This window comes from Tamandua tetradactyla, chromosome 17, assembly GCF_023851605.1.
Source record: "Tamandua tetradactyla isolate mTamTet1 chromosome 17, mTamTet1.pri, whole genome shotgun sequence".
Lineage (NCBI taxonomy): Eukaryota > Metazoa > Chordata > Mammalia > Pilosa > Myrmecophagidae > Tamandua > Tamandua tetradactyla.
This window is the reverse complement of record NC_135343.1, coordinates 46566890-46588472: the sequence shown is the minus strand read 5'-3', so window position 1 is coordinate 46588472 and position 21583 is coordinate 46566890. Positions and strand designations below refer to the sequence as shown.

General features: G+C 57.2%; 1 protein-coding gene across 3 annotated transcripts in view; it reads left to right on the top strand.

The window, feature by feature from the left end:
• Positions 1-20179, top strand: part of SFXN5 (sideroflexin 5) — a 136440-nt gene extending 116261 nt beyond the window's left edge. For 2 of the 3 annotated variants that reach the window (XM_077134562.1, XM_077134560.1), the window contains one exon: positions 18120-19111. In XM_077134562.1, coding sequence (XP_076990677.1) covers positions 18120-18197 — 78 coding nt within the window. In that variant the 3' untranslated portion in view covers positions 18198-19111. Of the gene's footprint in view, positions 1-2537; positions 2656-18119 lie in introns of all 3 variants that reach the window. The other variant, XM_077134559.1, reaches the window with a different exon arrangement.
• The last annotated feature ends 1404 nt before the right edge of the window (positions 20180-21583 follow it).

Here is a 21583-nt window from a genome sequence, read left to right as displayed (position 1 = left end):
AGAGACCCCGACATCAGTTCCCCAGACATAAGGCCCCAACTTGGAAGCAGGGTGCCTGTGTTGGACCTGGAGAGCCATGGCTCGCTTCCCCAGCCCTGCAGTCCCAGGTAGGGTCCAGGGGGGGCTGTGTGAGCTGGGGGTCAGGGATGGTGGCGGTCACATCTTCCACAGTAGGTTCCTGAGACTGTGCCTCTGGCTTCTCCCATTCCCTGGCATCCAGGTCTTTCCTTTTTCCCAGGCAGTTGCACATCTTTCTATCTGCATATTTAACTCCCCCAGCTGCCTTTCCAATCCCTCCCTGCCATCTCATCTCCTGCTCCCCTCCCCCCATCCTGCTGTGTTCGCTCTCCCTCCTGCTCTGAGCTGGGACTTGGGGGCTCCTGTTTGGGTGGGATCTTGGACCTGCCTCTCTCCTGAGTTGGGAACACAGGCCTGAGGCCTCCTGGACCCCCCACCCTCCAGTGGGGTCTTCAACTCAGTTACCCCCATCGAGTAGCCAAGTTCCCAGTGCCCCCACCCCACCAGGGGTCCTCAGGACGAAGACTCTGCTTGCCAGGAGGGGACGTCACTCCCCCTGTCACCCTTCCCTGCCCTTGGCGACCCTCAGGGCTGTGCCTCTGGGAATTTTACACCCTCCTATCCCCTTTCTTCCTGCCCTGATCTCCCAGGAACTGAGACCCTGGCTCCTGCCACTGGGGCAGACGGCACCCCACCTTTCACAGCCTCTTCTGAGCCAGGGCCCCAGGTCCTATGGGCGAGTTTGGAACCCACCCTTCTCGACATACTTGAGAAGTTGATCTGAGTTGAAAACCATCTTAAAGCCCATCTCTAATTACTCCCGGTCCTTCCATGCTGCCTATGGAAGTCTAGAAGGCCTGGGGGTGAGCCCACTGGGGCACAGGACTAAAATGGAGGAGAGGGAGAGGATGGGCGCTGGACCCAGGCAAAGTCAGGGGTCAGATGGGCAGATAGAATTGATTGAAGTCCCTTGTCCTGCTCTCAGTCCTGTGAAGGCTCCTCTTTCAACAGCTCTTCTTGGGCTGAAGTCAACAGCTGGACAGATACTAGTCTCTGGGCCAGCAGGAAGGGCTGGAGGGGGGCCCAGCCACCAGCGTCCTCCCTTAACTAAAGTAATAAAAATGCACAATTACTAAGCACTGAATACTTGCCTAGAATTTACAAGCAATTGGGTCTTTAGTGATTCCTTAAGAGAACCCGCCTGGAGTAGGGTTTCACAAAATGTGGTCCGAGTCTTAGACACATGGACAGTTGTTTGAAATGCAGATTCCCGGGGCTAGTACCACCTGAATCAGGGTCTTTCTCGAAGGGGCAAGGGGCCCGTGGGAGTCTGCCTTTTTATCCACTGTCCAGCTCATTCTGTTCCACCGGAATGTTTGGAACCTTCTGTTCCCATTTTTGCCGCCTGCTCAGGGCTAGGTGCTCTTGGGATTCCTGTCCCAGGAGGTGAGTGTGGTGTGAAGTTTTCTTGACCCCCACACTGGGGTCTGGCCCCGGGAGGGCCTCTCACCTGCCTGAGGACACAGCCACCCTTGTGCTAGCAGGGAAAGGGGCAAGACCCCATCATATCCTTTTCATATCAGGGGCTGGTTGTATGGAAGCTGACAGTTTCTGCTGACTGATTTAGTGCCCACCTAACATCTGGGACATGGTGCAGCCAGCCTGACGGCAGCTCCTACCCCAGGCCTCCCCGAACAGGCCTGATGGATGATGTGAAATGTAAGGCTACAATGAACACCATAGTAGAGGTGTGTTTGCCAGCTGGTAGAGCCCCTGCGCTGTCTGGGGTACCCTGTTTTATCACAGAGCTGGAGGACCCAGGGCCTTGGAGGGGGATTTTTTCATACCCCTCTCCTGCCCAGCTTGATGTGGGGCATGGGTGCCAGCTGTGAGCCTGCTGGTGATGGAGCTGACAAAGGGTCCCGAAGACAGGACCTAGGAACAGCTCTGGGTGACAGTACGTTGGACTCCTGCAGACTTAACGCTGGCCTGGGGCAAGTCCCTGCCCTACCCTGAGGCTCTTGGATGGAGGTTGATGGGATGGCCAGTGGGACAGTGGAGTGTCATCCCTCCTGGCTGTATGTGTAGTCTGTGTACTTGCCTGACTTTGGCTTCCACGCTGGTTTGCCTGCTATTCAATTATGTGTTGCCTTGGCAGGTGCTCTTACTCTCCAGGAGCAGGGGCTAAAGCCTGCTCTCTTATCTCTTCCATATGTGGCCTTTTTGGAACAGGGCTGAACCCATAGTGGGTGCGACCTCCACAGGCATTCCCTTAAGATTTGCGTAGCTGAGGGTTCAACCAGCAGTGTCCTTCAGGGCAGGGCCTGGGCAGAGGGACGCTGATTGGCAAAGGCCCCAAAGACAGAATTCTGCCACGATTGTTTAGCTGCAGGCTGGCATTAGCCTGGACCTACCGTGCCGTGGCCCTGAGACTCTAAGTGGGCCACAGCATGGAGACCAGCAGCCAGCCCACCCCGTCTTCAGGTCTCATGGGCCCCCTTTGTCTCTCTCCCCAACAGGACGGCCCTCCTGCAGGCGCGCCCCCGGCTGCTCCTTCCCGTGCAAAGCCTCGTGTGCCTGGCAGCCTTCGGCCTGGCCCTGCCGCTAGCCATCAGCCTCTTCCCACAGATGTCAGAGGTCAGCAGTGGGGAGGGGCCTGTGGGCAGGACAAGAAGGAGTGCAGAGGGTCTAAGTTGGGTCATCCGTGAACAAATACTTATTCAGTGCTGACTCCAAAGCGCTGTGCTAGGCACTGGGGTTTCAGCAGTGAATGAGACAGGCCCAGTCTCTGATCTCTCAAGGTTGAAGATCAGGCAATGAGCACAATCATAAAGTAGGGCCTTATGAATGAAGTGGCAGGAGTGTTAGGATAGGAGGAGGTCAGCTGGAGGTGGGAGGGGCCAGCAGGGGGCCCAACTGAACCTACAGGGAAATGGCGTTTCATCTGGGGCCTGGAGGATGTATTGGAGTTGGCCAGGTGACATGGGGACTGGTGCAAAGGTCCTGAGGTAAGGCAGCACCCAGCACGTACCAAGAACTGACCAAAGTCTGTGGTAAGTAGAGGGGAACAGATGAGGTGGGCCAGGTAGTAGGCATTGGGGGCCAGGTGGAGTTGGGAACTTGGAAGCCAAAGCAAGGAGGGTAAATGTAAATCATAGGGGCCATGACAAGCAGGACGACAGATTCCTGATTTTGAACGGCCCCTGTGGCTGCGTTGTAGAGGGTGGGTTGGCGCTCTGGAGGAGAGGGAACCATCAGGAGGCTGTGGCGGACGTCCAGCGAGAGATGATGGCGGCTTGGACCAGGCTGTTGGCAGTGGGCATCGAGAGAAGTGCGCCCGTTTAAGAGAGTGTTAGGAGGCAGCTTTATCAGGATTTGATGCCGGAATGTGGGGGGAGGAAAATGGAGCTGGCTGGAGGAGCTCCTGGCTTTCTTTTTTTCTGAACAACCAAGCAGATATAGGTACTCCTTAACCAGACAGAGACCCGGGCAGGGGTGGGGGGCAGGTGTGAGGGGAGGACAGCGTGTTGAATTGGGTGGACATGGGGGACATCCATGTGGAGGTAGACCGTGGAAGTTGGCTCTGGGTCTGGAGCCCAGGAGAGAGGCATGGGCTGGAGAGCACAAGTGGAGACCCCCAGCACAGAAACAGTAATGGAGGGAGGGCACGGGGGGGATCAGCCAGGGGGAGATACAAGGGAGGGTGGCAGAGCTGGGCTGACGGCGTCAGGGGTGAGTGGGCCGTCTACAGGGTCAGATGTGCCTGAGAGGTCAAAGCTCCATGAGACCTGAAAAGAGTCCAGGCAGTCAAAGCCAGCCATGTCCCCAAGGAAATGCTCCCAGACGGCGACTGGTCAAGGAGACCGGGCCAAGGGGGAGAGAAGAGAAGCAGGGAAGTCATGACATCGAGGTGTGAGATCAGGAGGTTTTCTTTCTTGCTTTGTTTTGTCCTTTTTAAAATAGGAGAGACTGGAGTTTGTGTGCATGCAGAAGAGAAGGTGCCAGGAGGACAGTGGGGAAAGCAAAGTCCATAGAAAGGGGCAGGGCCCAGCGCAGGTGATGAGAGAGCTGAGCCTCCCCACTCTAGCCGGAGGAAGAGGAGAGGGGGAGCAGATGCAGCGGGGGTGGGGCTGTGGAGGAAGTTGTCCTGATGGCTGCTGTGTTCTCTGTGACAGAACAGAGAGGACGTAGGGTATCAGGAGGGTGTGGCCAGGGTTTAAGGACCACAGAGGTTTGAGACCTTCAGTGGGGAGGCCGGGACGGCCGGGCAGGGAAGCCTGGTGGGTGGCGTGAGGGGGGTCGGCTCAGGGGCTGGCGGAGGAGGGGAGGGGCAGTGGCCTGTGGGTGTGGCTGGGGCTTGTCTATCCAGCTGCCTGGGGCCAGCTCAGGGGAGGGAGGCCTCTGGGGCCCTCAGGCTGAGGGGGGTGCTTATTGGTTAGAAATCAGGAGGGGTAACCAGAGAGTCTAAGCTGGGCTGGGCATGAGGGTGGGCAGGTAGGTCAAGAGAAAGAAGCAGAGTTTGATGGAGAGACAGACCTAGCAAGGTCAAAGAGTGACTGTAGTGTTTGCAGTCACTGAGCCCTTGGGAAGACTAGAAGGCCGTGACCACAGCAGGGGACTTCTGAATTTTAATTTCAAGACTGACTCTGCTTCAGGTAGGGCCTCAGGAGAGGTGGTGGAGTGGGGAAGTCTACCAGAGAAAAGGTGAAAATAAGGGGCCTGGCCTGGTGTGGTAAAGTTGGGCTATGAGGCCTGGAGAACTGGAATCTTAGGGAGCTGGCCCCCAAAGTCTGTGGAGTGTGAGAACTGGACTTGCTTCCCTCCTCTGAGCCCAGAGTGAAGGAGCAGACTGGGATGGGGAAGGAGATTCTGTCTTGGGGTCCACAGCACACAGGGGTGGAAAGCCTGGTATGTGACATGTCCCAGCAGCTCCCTCATGCCCCCAGGGCCCTGTCTTGTCATAGGCTCAACAGCTGCAACCTGGGAGTCCCAAACAGAGCAGAGGATTCCAGGTTGTCTAGAAGTTCTGAAAATGGGAGTGGAGGTGCTTCTCCGTGGCCCCCGGCATCCCCATCGCATCTGTCTGTGCAGTCAGGCCAAGTCCGTGGTTCTAGGCAAGAGGCAGAGTCCCCGGCCTGGGTGCTTGCAGGCATGACGGTGTTCAGAAGTTGCATGTGACTCTCAGCCGCCTGCCTGTATAGGGGAAGGGACCCACGGCAGAGGAAACCCCACTGCCTGGAATTGGAGGCCATCCCAGAGGGGAGGATTGTCAAGATCCAATTTACCAGCCTCCTGACTCTGATGGGGAAATGGAGCCCTCGAACAAACAAGGGACCAGCTCAGGGTCTCAGAAGCCAGGTGCTAATCTGGGAGCAAACCCCAGATGTCACCCTGCGGGTCCAGAGTGCTTAGGAAACACTGTATCTGATTGAGTTTTGTGGTCAAGATTCTCTGCTCATGCAACCACCTTACCAACCCTGGGGTAGTGGAGCCGAAAGGCAGCTCAGGGCAGCCCCGTGGTGGGGAAGAGTCTAGGATTGATGTGGGGGAAAAGTAAAAGGAGATATGATGGCCCCTGTTTACCCACCCATGCCTCCAGTTCTGGCTGCAGTACTTTAAAGGGAGAAGACCTGGTCCCAAAGGGGCTCTTTTCCAAGTTAGACTCCTCTTTTCCTCCATGCCTGCTCTAAATAGTCACAGAAATTAGTTTTCCTGGGTGTCTAACCAGAATCCCTCTAATGGCAACCCAAGTCTCTTCCTCAGCCTTGCGTAATGAGTCTTTGTTGGCATGAAGGGAGGGTGGGGGCGTGACTTTCAGAACCCCCTCCTCGGCCCCATCCACCCCGACAGGATGCAGGCTGGCCTGCGCATTAGGGGGGTGTTTAGATGCCTGTCTGGGACCCATGGCACCAAGGCCAGCAGCCAGTTGGCTGAGGGTACCTCGTTCCCCCTTTCATCCTCCCAATTAATTCTAACAAGGCGCTGCTTCTGCCGTATGGGGAGTGCGTCTCACATCCCAGAAGCCAGTGGGATTTGCCACAATAAGTCTGGACTTGCTTGGCTGACCCAACCGTGCCAAAAGCCACCACGGTTGTCAACAGGAGTATTCGTTGGAACACTAATTAATTAATTAGGGGCCTTGAAGATAGAGTTTAGGCATCGGTTCTTACAGCGGCTAGCCTGCAGTGATTTGGGGTGGGATTTCCAAGCCACTTAACCCCAGAGGTTGAGGAAAGGACTTCAACCCCCACCCCCCTTCAATTCCTGGGAGAGGGCTTTGTCCGCTCTTTTCAAATTACTATTTGTATTAAAATGGTATTGAGGTCATATCGCAAATAAGAACCATAGCTGCCATTTACTAAGCAGCTACTATGCTGGACGTCACGCTGGGAGCTCTGTGTGCTGTTGTTTTAAATTCTCCTCATGCCTTCAAGCCAGAGATGTTATTGCATTTAAAGGCAGGTTGCATAGACAGATGTGTGGATCCAAAGCTCTAGCGGGAGATTTTGGCTGGAAATATGGATGGGGGAGCCCTGGGTGCACAGTGGGGAAGAGACGAGGTCACTATGGAGGGGGTACAGGTTGGGGGAAAAGCCATCAAGAATGAGAAGGGGCAGCCGGGGATGGGGCGACTGCAGAGGGAGAGGCTAGATGGACCCCACCTCGGGGGTGGGCTGCAGGGGAAGGAGATGTGGTTGATGAGACTCGGCAGTGGGTTATGGGGCCAGACAAACAGTCTAGAGGCACAGTCGTAATTCAGCTTTCTCTCTCTCTCATCAGGGACGTGAGCTCAGGGATAGGAAACCATTGGAGACCATCAAAAAAAGTGTCACTCACTGCGTGTTCTGTGAGATAGGGGCCGGGGCCTTGGGGAGACCGTGGTGAGGGGCAGGGAGGGGGCAGGGGGCACACGCAGACCAAGGTGGAAAGGTGTGTCTTTGATGGGGTCCCAGTGAGTGGAAGGGCTGGTGGCTGAGGTGGGAATTGGTGGTCAGAACATGGCAGTCCTACAAGGTCGGAACTGATATAATTCCCTGTTTACAAGTGAGGAAACTGAGGCACAGAGAGGTTAAGTACCTTGTCCAAGGGTCAAAGTTGGTGGTGACAGGGCTTTGTACCCAGGCAGAGCGAGCCTACAACCCTTCCCCAGCCCACCCCTGCCTTAGGTAAAAAGGGGGGGCTCAAATCAGAGCCCCAGACCACAGCTTGGGAGCATTCCAGTTCCCTCACCTAGCCCTCCAACCCCTCCCAGGGAATGTGTGGCCACTTCACAGAGACGTTCTAGAATAAGTGTTTCTTTCTTTGTTTTTTAGCCCACCACAGAGGAAGAATGGGGGCCAGTGGGCCAGCAGGTAGGGCAGGGGCCCCCAGGGACTCGGATGTGAGTTCTGGGGTACAAGGTCTGCCTGCTTCCGACTGCAGTCACAGCACCCATTCGGGCAGCAGAGGACCTGACCTGGTGGACCCTGTGCCCTGGGGGTTTATGGCCCCCTGTGGGTCATCGGCCAGGGCTCACAGAGCCAGCAGTCACCAGGCATGGACAGGCCTATCAGCACATGGTTTCTTGGTCTCCTGGGCACCCAGTATCTGTTCCCCAACCCATTGAGACTGGGGCGTCTGTGCCGTTCCCCATGGTCTCAGGGAGCCTACTTTCCAGTGTGGGAGACAAAATATAAATAGGTAAGAAATGTCATGGAATAGTGAGGGCTGTGATGAAAATAAATCGGAGCCCCATGTTGGTGCTTACCAGGGGGCTGCTTTCAACCAGGTAGTTGTGGGGGCGTCCCTGTGGCCTGGTGGGGCCTGATTTGTACTGACCTTCCTGACCCTCTCCTCTTTAAGGCTATCCGTTCCAGGCAATTGTCGCCATCACTTTCCTCTCCCAGAGAGAGAGACACACAACACATACTCTTACACACATACCCACACTCACACACAGTCACACACACACTCTCACATAGTCACATGTACACACTCACACATACAAACGTGCACTCACGTGCCCTGGTGCCCGAGGTCCCTAGAGGGAGATGGCCAGGGCGTGAGGTCTGGGCCCCCAGGCTGAGCTGCCACGAGGGGCCAGCTCTGGCGTCGCACGTGCCCCTCCGGCCCCTGCAGCCGCAGCTCCTTACCTGGGAGCCCTGCCGGCCCCACCGAATGAACCTCACGTCTCTAGCGCAAGCAGCAGTGCCTTGGCCAAGACCCCTCCCCACTTCCCCGCCTCGTTTCTGTCTAGTCTCTGTCTTTCTTTGTGCCTCTTTCTCCTCCTTGATTCCTCTCGGGCTCTCCCCCCACCACCCTCCCCTCTCTTTTCCCCACTATTCCCCCAGGAGCTCGGGGGCTGGGGAACGGGGCTGCACATACAAGCCGCAGCCATTGTTAGACAATCTGTTTTTGTCTTCATCGTGTTGGCAGGCGGCAGGAGAGGAGCAAAAGGTTAATGAGGCACTGTGCAGCGGGATTACTGCGTGAACGGGCGGGCGGCGGGCGGGCGGGCCAGCCGTGGTGACAGGGAACTAATTAGGAGCAGTTTAACAGGAGGAAAAAGTGAAATCTCCTCTTCACCAACTGTCAATAATTAGCTGATTTGGTGAGGTTGAAATGTGTCCATGGGAGAAGGTGGGGTTTTCCTGAGGCGGAGTGGGGGGTGGGGGGCAATGGGGGCTCTGCCCCTGCCCCACAGTGGTGTTGGGGCTGGGGGCCCACCCCGTGTCCCCCCAGGCCTGCCCTTCTCCCCTCTGGCTGGTGGCACTCAGCCCCAACTCCCTGTCTGACCTTGGGCCCTGCCTCCAAGACCTCGGTCCCCCCAGCCTTAAGATGAAGTGCTGGGACTAAGTTTGCCTTGGGCTCTCCCATTGGCTAGAAGTGAAAACCGGGACAGAGCCCTGGTGCTGGAGTTGGGACACCTCACAGCCAGCTTGTGTGGCCTTAAGTGGGGTGCTGGGCCTCGGGTGGCATCTGTAGCATGGGGGTGCCCTCTGAGAGCCACCATCTAAGGCCAGGGCGGGACGTGGCTCTTGAATGGGACCCAGGAGGGGGAGGCCAGCCTTCACCAGAACGTAGCTTCTAGTCCCCTGAGCCCTTATGGGCTCCTTCCGTCCTCCCATCAGCTCTAGGGAGCACGGGGCCTCATGACTCTGGGCTGGGGCTGCTTCTGGAGGGGCTGGCCTGTGTGTCTCTCTTTTCCCGGCACCAGCTGCTGCGGGGCAGCGTGGCCTGGGGCAGGCGCTCTCCGCTCACTGCTGGGAGGAAGTCTCCTGTTTGGCCTGTTTGCTCTGGCAGCCTGCTTGCCGGCCCCTGCCCTTTGGCCTCCCCTGACACCTCAGCAGGGCCCTCACCTCTTCCCCAATCTCCCTCCTGCCCCTTCGTCTTTCCTGAACACCTTGAGTGGAAGAAAAAGCAGCATCAGAGCCCCTGAGGGCTTCCTGCTCGGAGCCTCCCGGCACAGCCCTGCCAGCTCCGCCTCCCCTCCTCACTCCCACTGCGCCCCCCTCTAGCTTTCAGAGATAAGAAACAAAGAGGCATACCTTCCCTGTATGGGGAGAAAACCTGGGTGCCGCTGGTGGGTTCCAGAGCCTCCACCACGCCTTCTCTCCCCCTCACCAACCTTGAAGAAAATGATATTGATGAACCAATTTGGTTGGGCAGCTGTGACCCATGAGAGGCAAATATCTCCCCCAGTGTCTCTCCCTTTCTCTGAGGAAGGATTTAAACTCCCAGCCAAGAACGGGGAAAGATCTGGGAATGAGGTGTTGTGGGAATCACCCCACCTCCGGTCCTCCATGCTACGCCCCGCCAGGACCTGTCATACCATCCAAGCGCAGACCCTGGTGAGGTGTGTGTCCTGTCTCCGTCCTGGGGGCCACAATCCTCCCTCCCCTCCCTAGGTTCTTAGGTTGTGCCTGTGGCTGAGAACCAGTGCTCTGTACCTGTGGACACCCAATGCAGGGCATGGCTCCCTCTGGGCCCAACCTGACTTGGTTGGTTGGCTCAGCGTCTCCTGCTTCCAGGGCTGATGCGAGGCCGTGTCTAGGGGCGTGTGTCCCTCAGGAGGCCACAGCAGGGTTCACCGTCTCCCAGGGCAGGGGCTTTCTCTCACCAGTCTTAAATCCATCTCCTACTTTGCTTGGAGATGTTTGTTTGGGGTTTTTCTCGTTGACTGGTTGAATCAGTCCCTCCTGAACTCCGAAGCGGGCTATTTTTGCCGTCAGAAATCTGCCGCCTCCCCGCCCGCTGCTTTCTTGGAGTTTGCCCACAGGACCCCCCAGGAGGGACGGATGGGAAAGGCAAAGCTGCGTGGAGCCCAGGGACGCCAACGCCACCTGTCATGTTGCCTGTTCCCCACACACACCCCAAACCTGTGCGTGCACACAGGCCCCCGCGGGAGTGCACACCAGCGTGCACACACTGGGCCGTGTGCACACACGCCCAAAGGCAGGCCTCCAGACCCACCTCCCAGGCCGGCCCTCCCCATTTCTCCTTTCCAGGACCTTCTAGAACACCTTCTAGCCAAGTCCAGGACAGGGAGGGAGGGGGCTTGGTTGTGCAGAACTTCCGTCGAGAGGACTAAATGCGCCCCCACTTGTGAAAGTGTTTGAGACATGCATGGCCCACAGCAAGGAGCCACAGGAGAGTGGGCCTGGGCGCCAGGGTGACCACAGGGTCCTGCTTCCCTGTGCAGAATCATGTGCGAGTACTAAGCCTCCAAAGGGCTTTCCCATCAATTTCTTGATACTATCCATATCCTAACCCCAGGAGGTAGAAAATCTTCCCACTGCACATGTGGGGAAACTGAGGACTGGAGGCTGAGGAGACGGAGGAAGAGAATGATTCTGAGATGGGTCCACCAGAGAGCATCCAAGGACAAGGTGAAGCTCCAAAGTACGGAGGGGGTCTGAGCATCCCCTAGTGCACCCAGCAGAGGGGAGATGGAATCGTGTAAGAAGGAACCGTGTGCTTAGGGTGCTGCCGTTTCATTTGATTCAGCTTTTATTGAGGACCCACTTTGTTCAAGGTTCAGGGATACTGAGCTGCCTCAAGAGGCTCATCAGGGGAGGAGGAGGGGAGCCTGGGACTGGGACTGGAGATGTGATGGAGAGGAAAACAAGTGCTGTGGACACTGGAGACAGTGGCAGTGGATTGGGGCTGAGAAGATCAGGGAGGTCTTCTTGGAGGAGGCAACCTTGGAAAATTAGGATATAGCTTGGACTCAGGCCTTACAGCTTAACTATGCCATCTGTGAGAAATGGAGAGACACTGAGGGGTGAGGGACCTAGGGGAGGTGTGAGAAGGCCCTGCATGTTCAGCCAAAGTGGGAGCCCAGCGCCAGCAGCACAGGGTCTGACCAAGGGATCCAGGGCCAGCCTCAGGCCTAGGCTGCTCCCCTGCCCTCCAAGGATACTCAGGATAGCTTCCCTTCCTCCAAAGACAGGGTCTGGGGGTTGGGTTCTATCTGAGCAGGGTGAGATGGGGTGGGATGGGGCTGCCCAGGAAACAGGCCAGCCCGAGGCCTGGAAGAGGCCACAGGCACACGGGGTCAGCCAGGTGCCGACCTGGGCTTTGGACCCTGTGTCAATGTCGCCACCAGCCACAGGCCCTCAGAGGCCCAGACTCCAGGCAGGAGCAGGAGGTGGCTTTGAGCTGTGTCACAGGGTCATGCTGAATGCCCCGCCCCCAGCCCTGTGCCTTTGAAAAGGAGACAGAAAAGCCTCCGGAAGAAAGGCGAGGAGGAGGAGGGCCTTTGTAGTAGGTAAAAGCCCCCGAGAATGGGGCACAGGCGGGGGGATCTAGTTTCCTGTTTATGTCTCCGCACCTTAGCTCCAGGTTCAAATATGTAAACTATCCACTGGCCGCCGGCTGCAGGTGTGCGTGCAGGAGCTGCAGACACAGAGGTGGCCCCACACGCATTCCTGACTCCGGCCCCGACCCAATGAGCCAGGAGACAGAGGTAAATAGCTCAGGGTTAACCCTTCCCAGGCCACAAAAAGAGGCCACCAGGTTGTTCTTGGGGCTCTAGAACCAGCCAGGTCTTGGGGTGCCGAGGGCAGGCTGAGGGGATACCGGCCAAGGAGCCTGATGTTTGCTCATTCTGACCTGGAACACAACTGGACATCCACGTTGGACTGTTTGCTGGGAAGGGTTGCAGGGTCTGACCCGGGCCTGTGGGATAGGGTGGGGGGCTCTGATATGGGGGCATCCTGATGAGACTGTCTGGGGGCCAGCGAGCAGGTTCTGCCTGGGAGTCAGGGAGTACTAGCAGGGGGCATGCTTATTTCATGGTGGGGCACATATTCCCAGGAGGCCCAGGTCAGGTGTCTTCCTAACACTCCCATGCTGGGCAGGTGGGGTAAGGGTACCATTGGCCAGTGCTGATAGATAACCTCAGCTTCCTGCTGGTCCCTGTAGCCCCTGCCTTCCATGGCTCTGGTTCCCCATCCAGACACACCTCCCCTCCCTCCAGAGCCCCCGGCTACCTGGCTCTCAAGTGCCTGGGGCGGAGGCCACCAGATGAAAAGACCGGCCTGCCTCACACTCTGTCACAGAGGACAGGCTGGGCCCACAGGTCTCTGCCCCCTACCCGTGCTTATCGCCTCTCAGCTGGCAGCCTCGGCCTCAGTCACTAATTCTCCCTGTGGCCTTGCCCAATCTCCTTTCTCCTCCCCAGGAGAGCCACTCCAAGCTGGTTTGTGGTCAGAACCACACCCCTCCCCTTGGCTTCTTCTGCACCCTGGCACCTCTCTCCCTCTCTTCCAACCTCTCCTGGGAGCTGCTGCCGCCACTGCCCCATTTGTTCTGTCACCTTCGTTCCACATAAAGCTGGCTTCTGCATCTCATTCCTCAGCCCCTCCAAGTAGCAGTGGACCCCAAGAGAGCAGCTGAAGCCCTTTGTTCCTGTATCTGGGACCCCAGAGCAGGTGAGGGCAGCAGGAGGTGGCAGCAAGGGCACTACCCCAGTAGTGAACTGTGTTCATTTACTGGTGGGTCCAAGGACCACTGCCAGGCTGGGCCCTTGGCAGCGTGGTTCTCTTGGCAGAGACTCATCCCCCAGGGAGGTGGTCTGGAAGAGAGAGACTTGATTCTGGTGGAGAGGGGATGAGAGAGCAGGGCTGGCCGAGCAGGCAGCACAAGAGTCCCTGCCCTGCCTCCCCCTCTGAGCCCATTAGTGAGGACCCCAGAGGTCCCAACACCTAGAAGATGGTGGCCCATTGGCCAGACAGATGGACGGGTCTTAACGAGTTAACCAGGATGGAAGAGAGGGGCTGTGGTGAGGGGCAGCACTGGGTTGGGAGGTTAGGAAATCTGGGCTCTAGGAGATCCCCAAAATTCAGTTGCCAAGGCCAAAGCCTGTCAGCCCCCACCAGGACCACTCCCCCAAAACTTTTTGCTTGGTGACCACGGCCATCTCAGGCTGCCTGGCATCTGGGGCACCCGCTGTCATGCTTCCACTCCTTGGGCTGGTCCGCCACGGCTGCCATCAAGCGCTTGTTCCCTTCACCCGCCCCTCAACTGTGCATGTTCCTCAGGGCCTGGCATCCTCTCCCTCCATCTGCTCTCCTGGGCAACCTCCTCCACTGTGGAGGCTCTGCTGTGCTCACACATCCCGGGCTCTCGCTCCTGCCCAGACCCCTGCCCAGAGCTCCAAAACCCTGGACCCATCTGCCTCCCAAGCCTCTCCGCCTGGGGGACCCGCAGGCACCCCTGACTCCTGATTCCACATGGCCAAGCCTGAGTCTATCAACCCACCACCCCGGCCTGCCCACCGCCTGTGTTCCCTCCTCTGAGATGGCGTCAGCAGCCACCCCAGCTCCTGAGCTAGAATTAGGAGTTATCCAGCGCACAGTCATCCTCGACACCTCCCTCTCCCCACCCCACATGGAGTTGGTCATCAGCTCCTATGGATTTCATCTTCAGAACCCAGCATACCTCCTCTCTGCCCTTGTTGGCAGCATCATGAGGCAGGACCTGGTGCCTCTCTTGTGGACTCTGATTCCCACAGCTGCCCCCTCCTTACTTCTCCCATCCATCCTTCCCGCCCACCGTCACCAGAGAGACTTACCCAAAGCTGAGTCTGGATCATGGCCTGCCCCTGCTCAAAATCCTTCCATGGCTCCCTGCTGCCCTCAGAACGCTGATACTTTCTTATGGCCTGCCGGGCCCTGCCTGTCCCCTCCCCACCTCCATTCCCTCCAACATACCCAACATTGCCCACCCCCACAGACCAGGCCAGGGCTCTTCCCTTCACCCGGCAGGTGTTCCCTGCTCTCTCCTGTCAAAATCCTCCATTTTCTTCTTGGCCCACCTCCTCTGAGAAGTCTTCCTTCCTTGGTCCCTCATCAATAAGTTGTCACCTCCAGCCCCTCCCCAGTTACCATGGCACTTTGCTTGTCTCTCTGGAATCCATCTGTTTTCATTGTCTGACTCCTCCCCCCAGACTGCCAGCTGTTCAAGGGCAGGGGCTGGGCTTGCCCATCTCTGAGTGCCCAGGTTTGGTGTATGGAGTTGGCAGCCATAAGCATCTGCTGACCCAGGGCAGAGAGAACTGAAACGAGAGAGGAAGCCTAGAATGCCAGCTCGGTCCCCAAGCCCCAGCTCCAAAGTGCCTCAACCCCCGCCCCCCAGGAGCCCTCCCACTGTCTGCATCTCCCCCACCCCTCCCCTCCTACCTGGTGCCCTCACCCCCAGGGGCACCTGGGTCTGTCGGTCTCCGCCTGGGGCCAGCACTCGCCAGGGAGTGGGCTGAGTGGTCCGTGGCCCTGGACCATGGCCCTCCACCGCGGCGGTGAGCAGCCTCTGATTTTAATGCGGGCCTCAGTGCTTCAGTGAAAGCCGGCATGGGAAGTTGCTAATAATGGCACTAAAATAAAATATGCTACATCTGTTATGGGTAGCAGAACAAAATTAGCTGCTCACACCTCTGACATCCAAGATGTCTTAACTTAAAATACTCCTTGGCTTACTTTACATCATTTACTGATTATATTTAAAAGAAATACAATTTTGCAATTACTGTTCTTTCCAGCGTGATATCTATGCATCATTTTCCTTTTATGTTTATATATTTCTCCTTCATTAGTGCAGTCTGAAGGGTGATTAGGATTCTTCAAACATTTTACAGAGGTTAAACGTTGATTAAGATTTAATTATTACTGTAAATAGCTTGGAATGACATATGGTGCAAAAGCCTGACATATGTGCATTTGAATAAATGAAGTGCTATTTCCCAGGATGCCTCAGTAGCTGTTTAACAGCTTTCCCGAAGGGTTATGTTACACCTCATGGTAAGATTGCTGGGATGTTATATTTTGTTGGTTTTTGCAGCTGAAAGCTAAGAACAGTTTTCCAGTTTTTTAAAAACATTGAATATTTTAAATACCTAAATTGTTTTGCACAAATTTTTGCTAATTTGTCTAACTAGGTTAAACATTTTCAAAAGCATTTAGATTTTTAAGCGTGGGCGCTGTGCATTGTGTCAGTGGCAGCGTGGGGACGAGGGGAAGCGGCAGGGTGGAGGGGACTCGGAGGCCGGCAGGGGTGGGGAGGGAGAAGGTGGATGGAGGAGAGGGGGTGGGGAGAGGCCCGGGTGCTGAACCCCGGTTCTGGACTCCCATCTGCTTGGCCCTTGGAAGTGGCCAGAGCCTGGGGAATGGAGTGTTAGGGCCTGTGGGGCCTTCTCCAGGAAGCCCGCCATGCCCACCAGCTCCAGTCCAGGCGTCACCACAGTCTTTGAGGGCCCGAAAGGGTCTGCACCTCCTTCTGCCTCCTCCCTGCGGTGGCCATGGGTGGCTGTGTCTTGACTTCCGGTGGGTGCCAGGGACCAAGTTAAGCTGAAGGAAGGCACAGGTGCAGACTGGGCCCTGTCACCGAGGTAGGACCCGCCCTCCCTGGCTCCTCTCACACTGTGGGCTCAGGCACCCCCACTGGCTCAGTGGCTTGAGGCAGGGCCTGTGCCTCTTTTCTTTCTACTTATTGGGCCGACACATGCAGAATACCTCCAAAGAGCCAGCACTGGGCTAAGTTTAAGGATGCCGGGGTGGGCACAGGGCTTATGGCCTAACATGGGGAGGTGAGAGGCAAGTCAATGGTCAGCCTCCCAGCCATGCGACGTCATGCTGGGACACAAGAAGTGCAGGGACGGGGGGCCAGCCCCATCCTGGATGAGTGTGTACGCGTCAGGCCGAGACTGGAAAGCCAGGGTGGGGAGGAGGAGTGGAATGGGGGAAGTGTGCTTATGGCCCAGGCAACTGCTCCGGCCATGACTCAAGGGTAGAAAATAGCACAGCATGTCTGAGGGGCCGAAATGAGGTGTGTGCCGTCAGTTCTGCACGGGGTGGGGAGAGGCGAACAGGAATATTTTGTAGTGAAAGAGGCGAGATCGGACTTGGTTGTAGAAGACTCTGGCTGGGGTGGCAGGCTGGGCTGGTGTGGAGGAGGGCTGGCGGGGAGGAGGGGAAGGGAGAGGTGGCGAGGGCCCAGGGTTTCTGGCCAGAGCATTCCTGCCATGGGGAGCTGGGTCCCGGCAGAGGAAGATGGTGACTTCACTCCCCTTTTAGATGCGTTCAGTTCAAGTGCCAGTGAGATATGCAAAGAGAGAAGTTGGGGACAGTGAGCTGTGGAGATCTGAGTCACTGGGGTGGGGCTGGGGCATGCAGAGGAGAAGTCCTGGCCAGTCCCAGTCCCTGGGACCCCAGCACAGCAGTATTGACCAGATGAGGACATTTAAGAGGGAAACCACAGAGGACGAGAGACAGGAGGGAGCTCTCAGCAGCATGGACTGCTCCCGAGAGTTCAAGGAGTTGAGACCTAAGAAGAGTCCCGGAGGTACAATGGGAGAAGGGTGGCAGTTGCCTTGGGGAGGAAGATTTTTGTGGCATGTGGTAGGAACAGAAATCACATTTGCTGTGGGTGGAAGAGTCAGTGGGACATGAGGTGGGGACTGCCAGTGTAGATAATGCATTAAAGAAATGTTGGGGAAGAGAGAGACCTGACAGTAGCTGGAGGCTGAAATAGGGTCACATGGGAGGTTCTTGTCATGTATTGAAACAGGAGTCAGTGGACTGAAAAGTAGAAAAGAGAGAGGACAGTCTACAAGTGGGCTCCCTGAGTGGGCTGGAGCATGCAGAGCCCAGGTGGGGGGTCTGTCTCCCCAGGGAAGGGATAGCTACTGGGGGATTACAGAAGGTCAGGAATGGAGCAAAATTTTGGACACAGCTAAGTTGTAGGTTGGATGATGGGAAGTCAAGGGTGTTCTCTTATGATGCCTTCTGTTTTCTCCATAAGAAGGAAGCATGCTTATCTGCTCAAGATGAGTGGAGAGATGAGGGTGGGGGGGGAGAGGAGGGCAGAGGTTTAGGGTGGAGAATGTGGAGAGTGGGAGAGGGAATAGACCAGGCCAGTGAGGTCTGTTTGCCAGTTGCTATGAGGGTCCAGCTATAGTCAGAGACAGGAACCCATCAGGCTATTGGGTTCAAGTGTAGAGAAGGTGCGTGGTTGGCTAGGTTCCTCCAGAGCAGGGCTCCCACCAGTTGGGGTGGGAAGGACCTTTGGACAAGGGAAGGGTTGAGGTGCTGCCCTGTGCTACACAAGCTGAAGGAGGAGACTGTGAAGATGGAGAACTGGGGAGCCTGAATCTGAGATCTCAGCAATTTAAAAACAGAAGGAGAATGAGCGAGGTGCTGGAAAGATGGGAGACCGTGGGGTTCGAGGCAATAGACTGAATTTAAGGCATCTGAGTGGAACAACTCGGGGTGGTAACCAGGTCCAGAGTTTGTGGGGAGAGGGTCCTTGAAGATGAGGGAGACTCAGAACTCAGAGGCCAGGGAGTAGGATGTTCACCCACATGAAAGCAGTGTCGAGAGAAGAGGAAGACCTGGTCTGGAAGGGTCACTGTGAGCCACAGGCTGAGGGGGTAAGAGAAGGAAGATGCGTCAGCAGGGAGGGCATGTGGCTGGGGGCACAGGAAGGGGCCCCCAGGCAGCATAACTGGAGGCACAGGTATGATCCTAATGGGTACCCCCAGCCTCTCCGCTGCCCCCTTCAGCTTCCCCCTCTCCAGGAAGCCCGCTCTCACCTTTCCTCCCTCTATTCTCTCTCTCTCTCCTCAGATTGAAACATCTCAATTAGAGCCTGAGATTGCGCGGGCCACAAACAGCCGGACAGTGGTGTACAACAAAGGGCTGTGAGTGGCGGCCGGCCCAGGGCAGTGTCCAGGCCGGGGAGGTTGGGGGCGGGGAAGGAGTCTCTTGGGGTATACCAGCAGGGAGGGGCAAGCAGACACCCCCAATCTTGGGCCATCCCAGGGTGGCACAGGACCCGCAGTGATAGGAAGACTAATCCGTTCACATTTTAACATAGGGGAGGAAAATTCTGATGCATTTCCTAAGAAAAAAAATAATCAAGTGCATTTCTGGGCCTTACACGGGGTTGTCAGAACCCCACTCAGCACAATTATGTGTGAAGCTGAAAAATTGTAGAGTGCCCATGGGGTTGGATTAGGATTCTTTTATACTTTGGTTTCTTTTTTTGATTTTTACTTGTTATCAGAATTTAGTCTGAGCCTTGTTTGCGGCCTCCCAGGAGAAGTCTCTGATAGGTGGTGGGAGCAGGCCTGGAAGCCGGGTTGAGTGGACGGCTGGGCGGGTAGATTTAGGATGTGACAGTGGTCAGGCCAGATGGTCCCTGAAGGCGGAGTTGGGAGGGGAGAGGGGGGCACCTGTGTCCCAGGGGATGACCCAGCCATGAGTAAGGTCCTAGGAAGGGGCCAGGTAATCCCCTGGGAGGCTCCGTGGCCAGCCGGCTGCTGAGTATGGCCCCTGCAGAGCCAGGCAGCTCTGATGAAACCCAGTGGGTCTGGGGCCATGCTTCCTGGAGCCCAGGGATGACCTGAGCTCCAGGCTGGAGCTCCAAGAAGGAGTGATGTTTGGAGGGAAGCCTGGGCCTGCACCCCAGCCTCCATGGAAAGATCCTTCTCCCGGGCTGCAGGCCCCAGTGCTGCGGGAGGCTGGGCCTTGGGCCTGAAGGTGGCACTGGAGCCAGACTGGCTGTTGTCGGGGCGCCTCCCCAGCCACTGAGGCCTCCTGGCCCACCCGCACCCCTTCCTGAGTAGGAGAGTCTTGTGCCTAAGAGTGTGGAAGCCAGAACTCCAGGCGCCCCCTGAGCAGCAGCAGCGACCCAGGAACAAACAGGAGACCTTGGACAAGTCCACTGCCTGCCCTGCACTGGAGGACAGGGTTGAGGCATTTCCACCAACTTGATCACACCTTTGCCTGACCTGCCTGGATGCTGGCTTCCCAAGGCACTTCCTCAGTGTGGACGCTGGACGTAGAGACGGGCAGTCTTCCTTGGGAATGGCCAGCAGTTGGCCTCAGAAACTGGACTTTGCTTTTCTGTGTGTGACCTCACAGCCCGGGAGCACGTGATCTTTGCCAGACACTCTGTAGTTCTGGAGGGGTTGTTGCCTGGTCCTGAGAGTGGAGCCACAGCCGCATGCAGCCTCTCACCCCCGTGTGGGCTTCCAGCCAGCCCCTTGCTGCTGGCTCTGGTCTTCCTCCCATTTGCCCGCCAGAGGGTGGCGTGAGCCAGGTAACCCCCTGTCAGAAAGGCTCAAGCTCAAGGAAAACACTGGCTCCACCTGCCCCCGGCTGGAATGGGACCCCTTTGACAGGCAGCCCCTGGGCCCCGAGCGCCTTCGGACTTCCAGCCAGATGGTGAACCCAGGCACATGCAGACAGAGGGGCTGGGGGGTGGTGACAAGGGGCGGCTGTAGGAAGCTGCAGGAGGCCTCTCCCCTCCCTGAGGTCAGCAGTGTCAGCGGTGAGGCTGATATTCCATGGGCCCTAACACGCACCCCACCCGAGGTACCCCACCCGGGGCCGCTGCCACCTTTGCCTGCCAGCCAGCAGCAGGGCTCCACCGCGGGCATTGCCGGGAGCTGCCCTGCAGGCCCCCCACTCTGCTGAGGAGCACTGAGCAGGCAGGGGAGAAAGCAGAGACGAGCACGGAGGATGGAGCAGCAGGGGAGGGTGTCGGAGGGGCAGTCCTGCCATGATGTGAGTGTGCCAACGACTGCCAGGGCGGAGCAGGGCTTTCAGCCCGGGCCTGGGGCGGGGCCTGCCTGGGCCCTGTTTTGAAAAGCTCATTTCTCATAGGGCCTTGTTCTTGGGCACTTTACTGCCACCCCCACCCCCGCTCCTGGCCGGCTTGGCCTGCCCCACCCCTGGGGCCTCAGCATCTCACAACCTGTTTGTTTTGTCTCCCGGATGATTTCCAGTCATTCTCCCAGATGCAACTTCAGGTTTGCTGAGGGGACGCCTGCTGTGAGGTGGAGTGACAAAGGCTCTTATAGCTCGGAGGGATGGTGACAGAGGGGCAGCCAGCCTTGCTGCTAAGCCCCGGCCTTGCTACAGAAGGTCCCATGAAGGGAAACTCTCAGCCCACATCCCTCCTCTGCCAGAGCCAGAGGCAGGGAGGTTTGGTGGGCGAATTGGGTCATGACTGGGGAGGGAGGGACAAGCCTTGACTCAGTCAGGATGGGGCTGACCCAGCAGTGCCAGACTGCAGGACATACCTGCCCCTTGGACTTCAGCCCTGGAGTATCTGCCCAAACCTCTCCTGGATGTCAGACAGTCCCTCTGCCTCGGGGATGCCCTTGCCCCCATTTCTGGGGAGCGTTCTGAGGGATCAGAATGTGGACACCAGAAGACCAAGCGGCCAACCTGTCCGCCAGACCCCTTCCTGCCCCCTAGCGGTAAGCTGGCTTGCTTCCTGTCCTGAGCCTCTGGCCTGGGAGAAGAGTGGGGGACACAAGGAGGACAGTCAGACAGAACCAAGGTGGTCTTCCAGCCTGGGCCAGTGTGAGTGAGGGACCAGCACATGCCTTGGCCACATCCAGGGGACTTTGCTGAAAGCACAGTCTTTTTAACCTTCTCGGAAAATTTCTCAATCTCTGTGACTTATGTAATACTAATGAGCTGCGGGCAATAAATGATGGATTTAAAGCATCAGGCCTTGGCTTTGTGACTTGGGGGCGGGGGACGTGGGGAGTGGGGTCTGTGGCCATGACTGTAAAAGTAGGAAATGGAAGAACAGTCCAGGAGTGCCCTCCCCTAGGGGGTTAGACTTTGGAGCCCAGGTCAGGGTCTGCCTGAGGATTTCTGGGGAAGTGCAGACATGGCTGGGGGCCGAGACCCAGGCTCCAGGGTGGGTCAGGCCAGCTGGGGGGCCCAGGCGAAAGCAGAGAGGAAAGGGCAGAGGGGCATGTGAGGGCAGGAAGCTGGGCAGAGGGCACGGGTGGGAGCTCTGAAGAAAGACCCCCTTTACAGAGTGGTTATTGGGTGCCCACTAAGGGACCCCTCAAGGAATAGGTAAGGACTTGGGGTAGATTCCCATACTGTTTGTATTGGGAGGGCGGGGGCTAGGAGGGGCTTCGCATAGGAAGGGCCCATGCCCACGGTCTGCCCATTCCCAACTCCTCCACAGACCCTCAGGGCCAGGACTTGACCACCTCTTAATATCCCTGCTCCTTTTCCTCCAGGCAGCACCCCCGAGTTCCCAAGACCTCTCTTTCAGG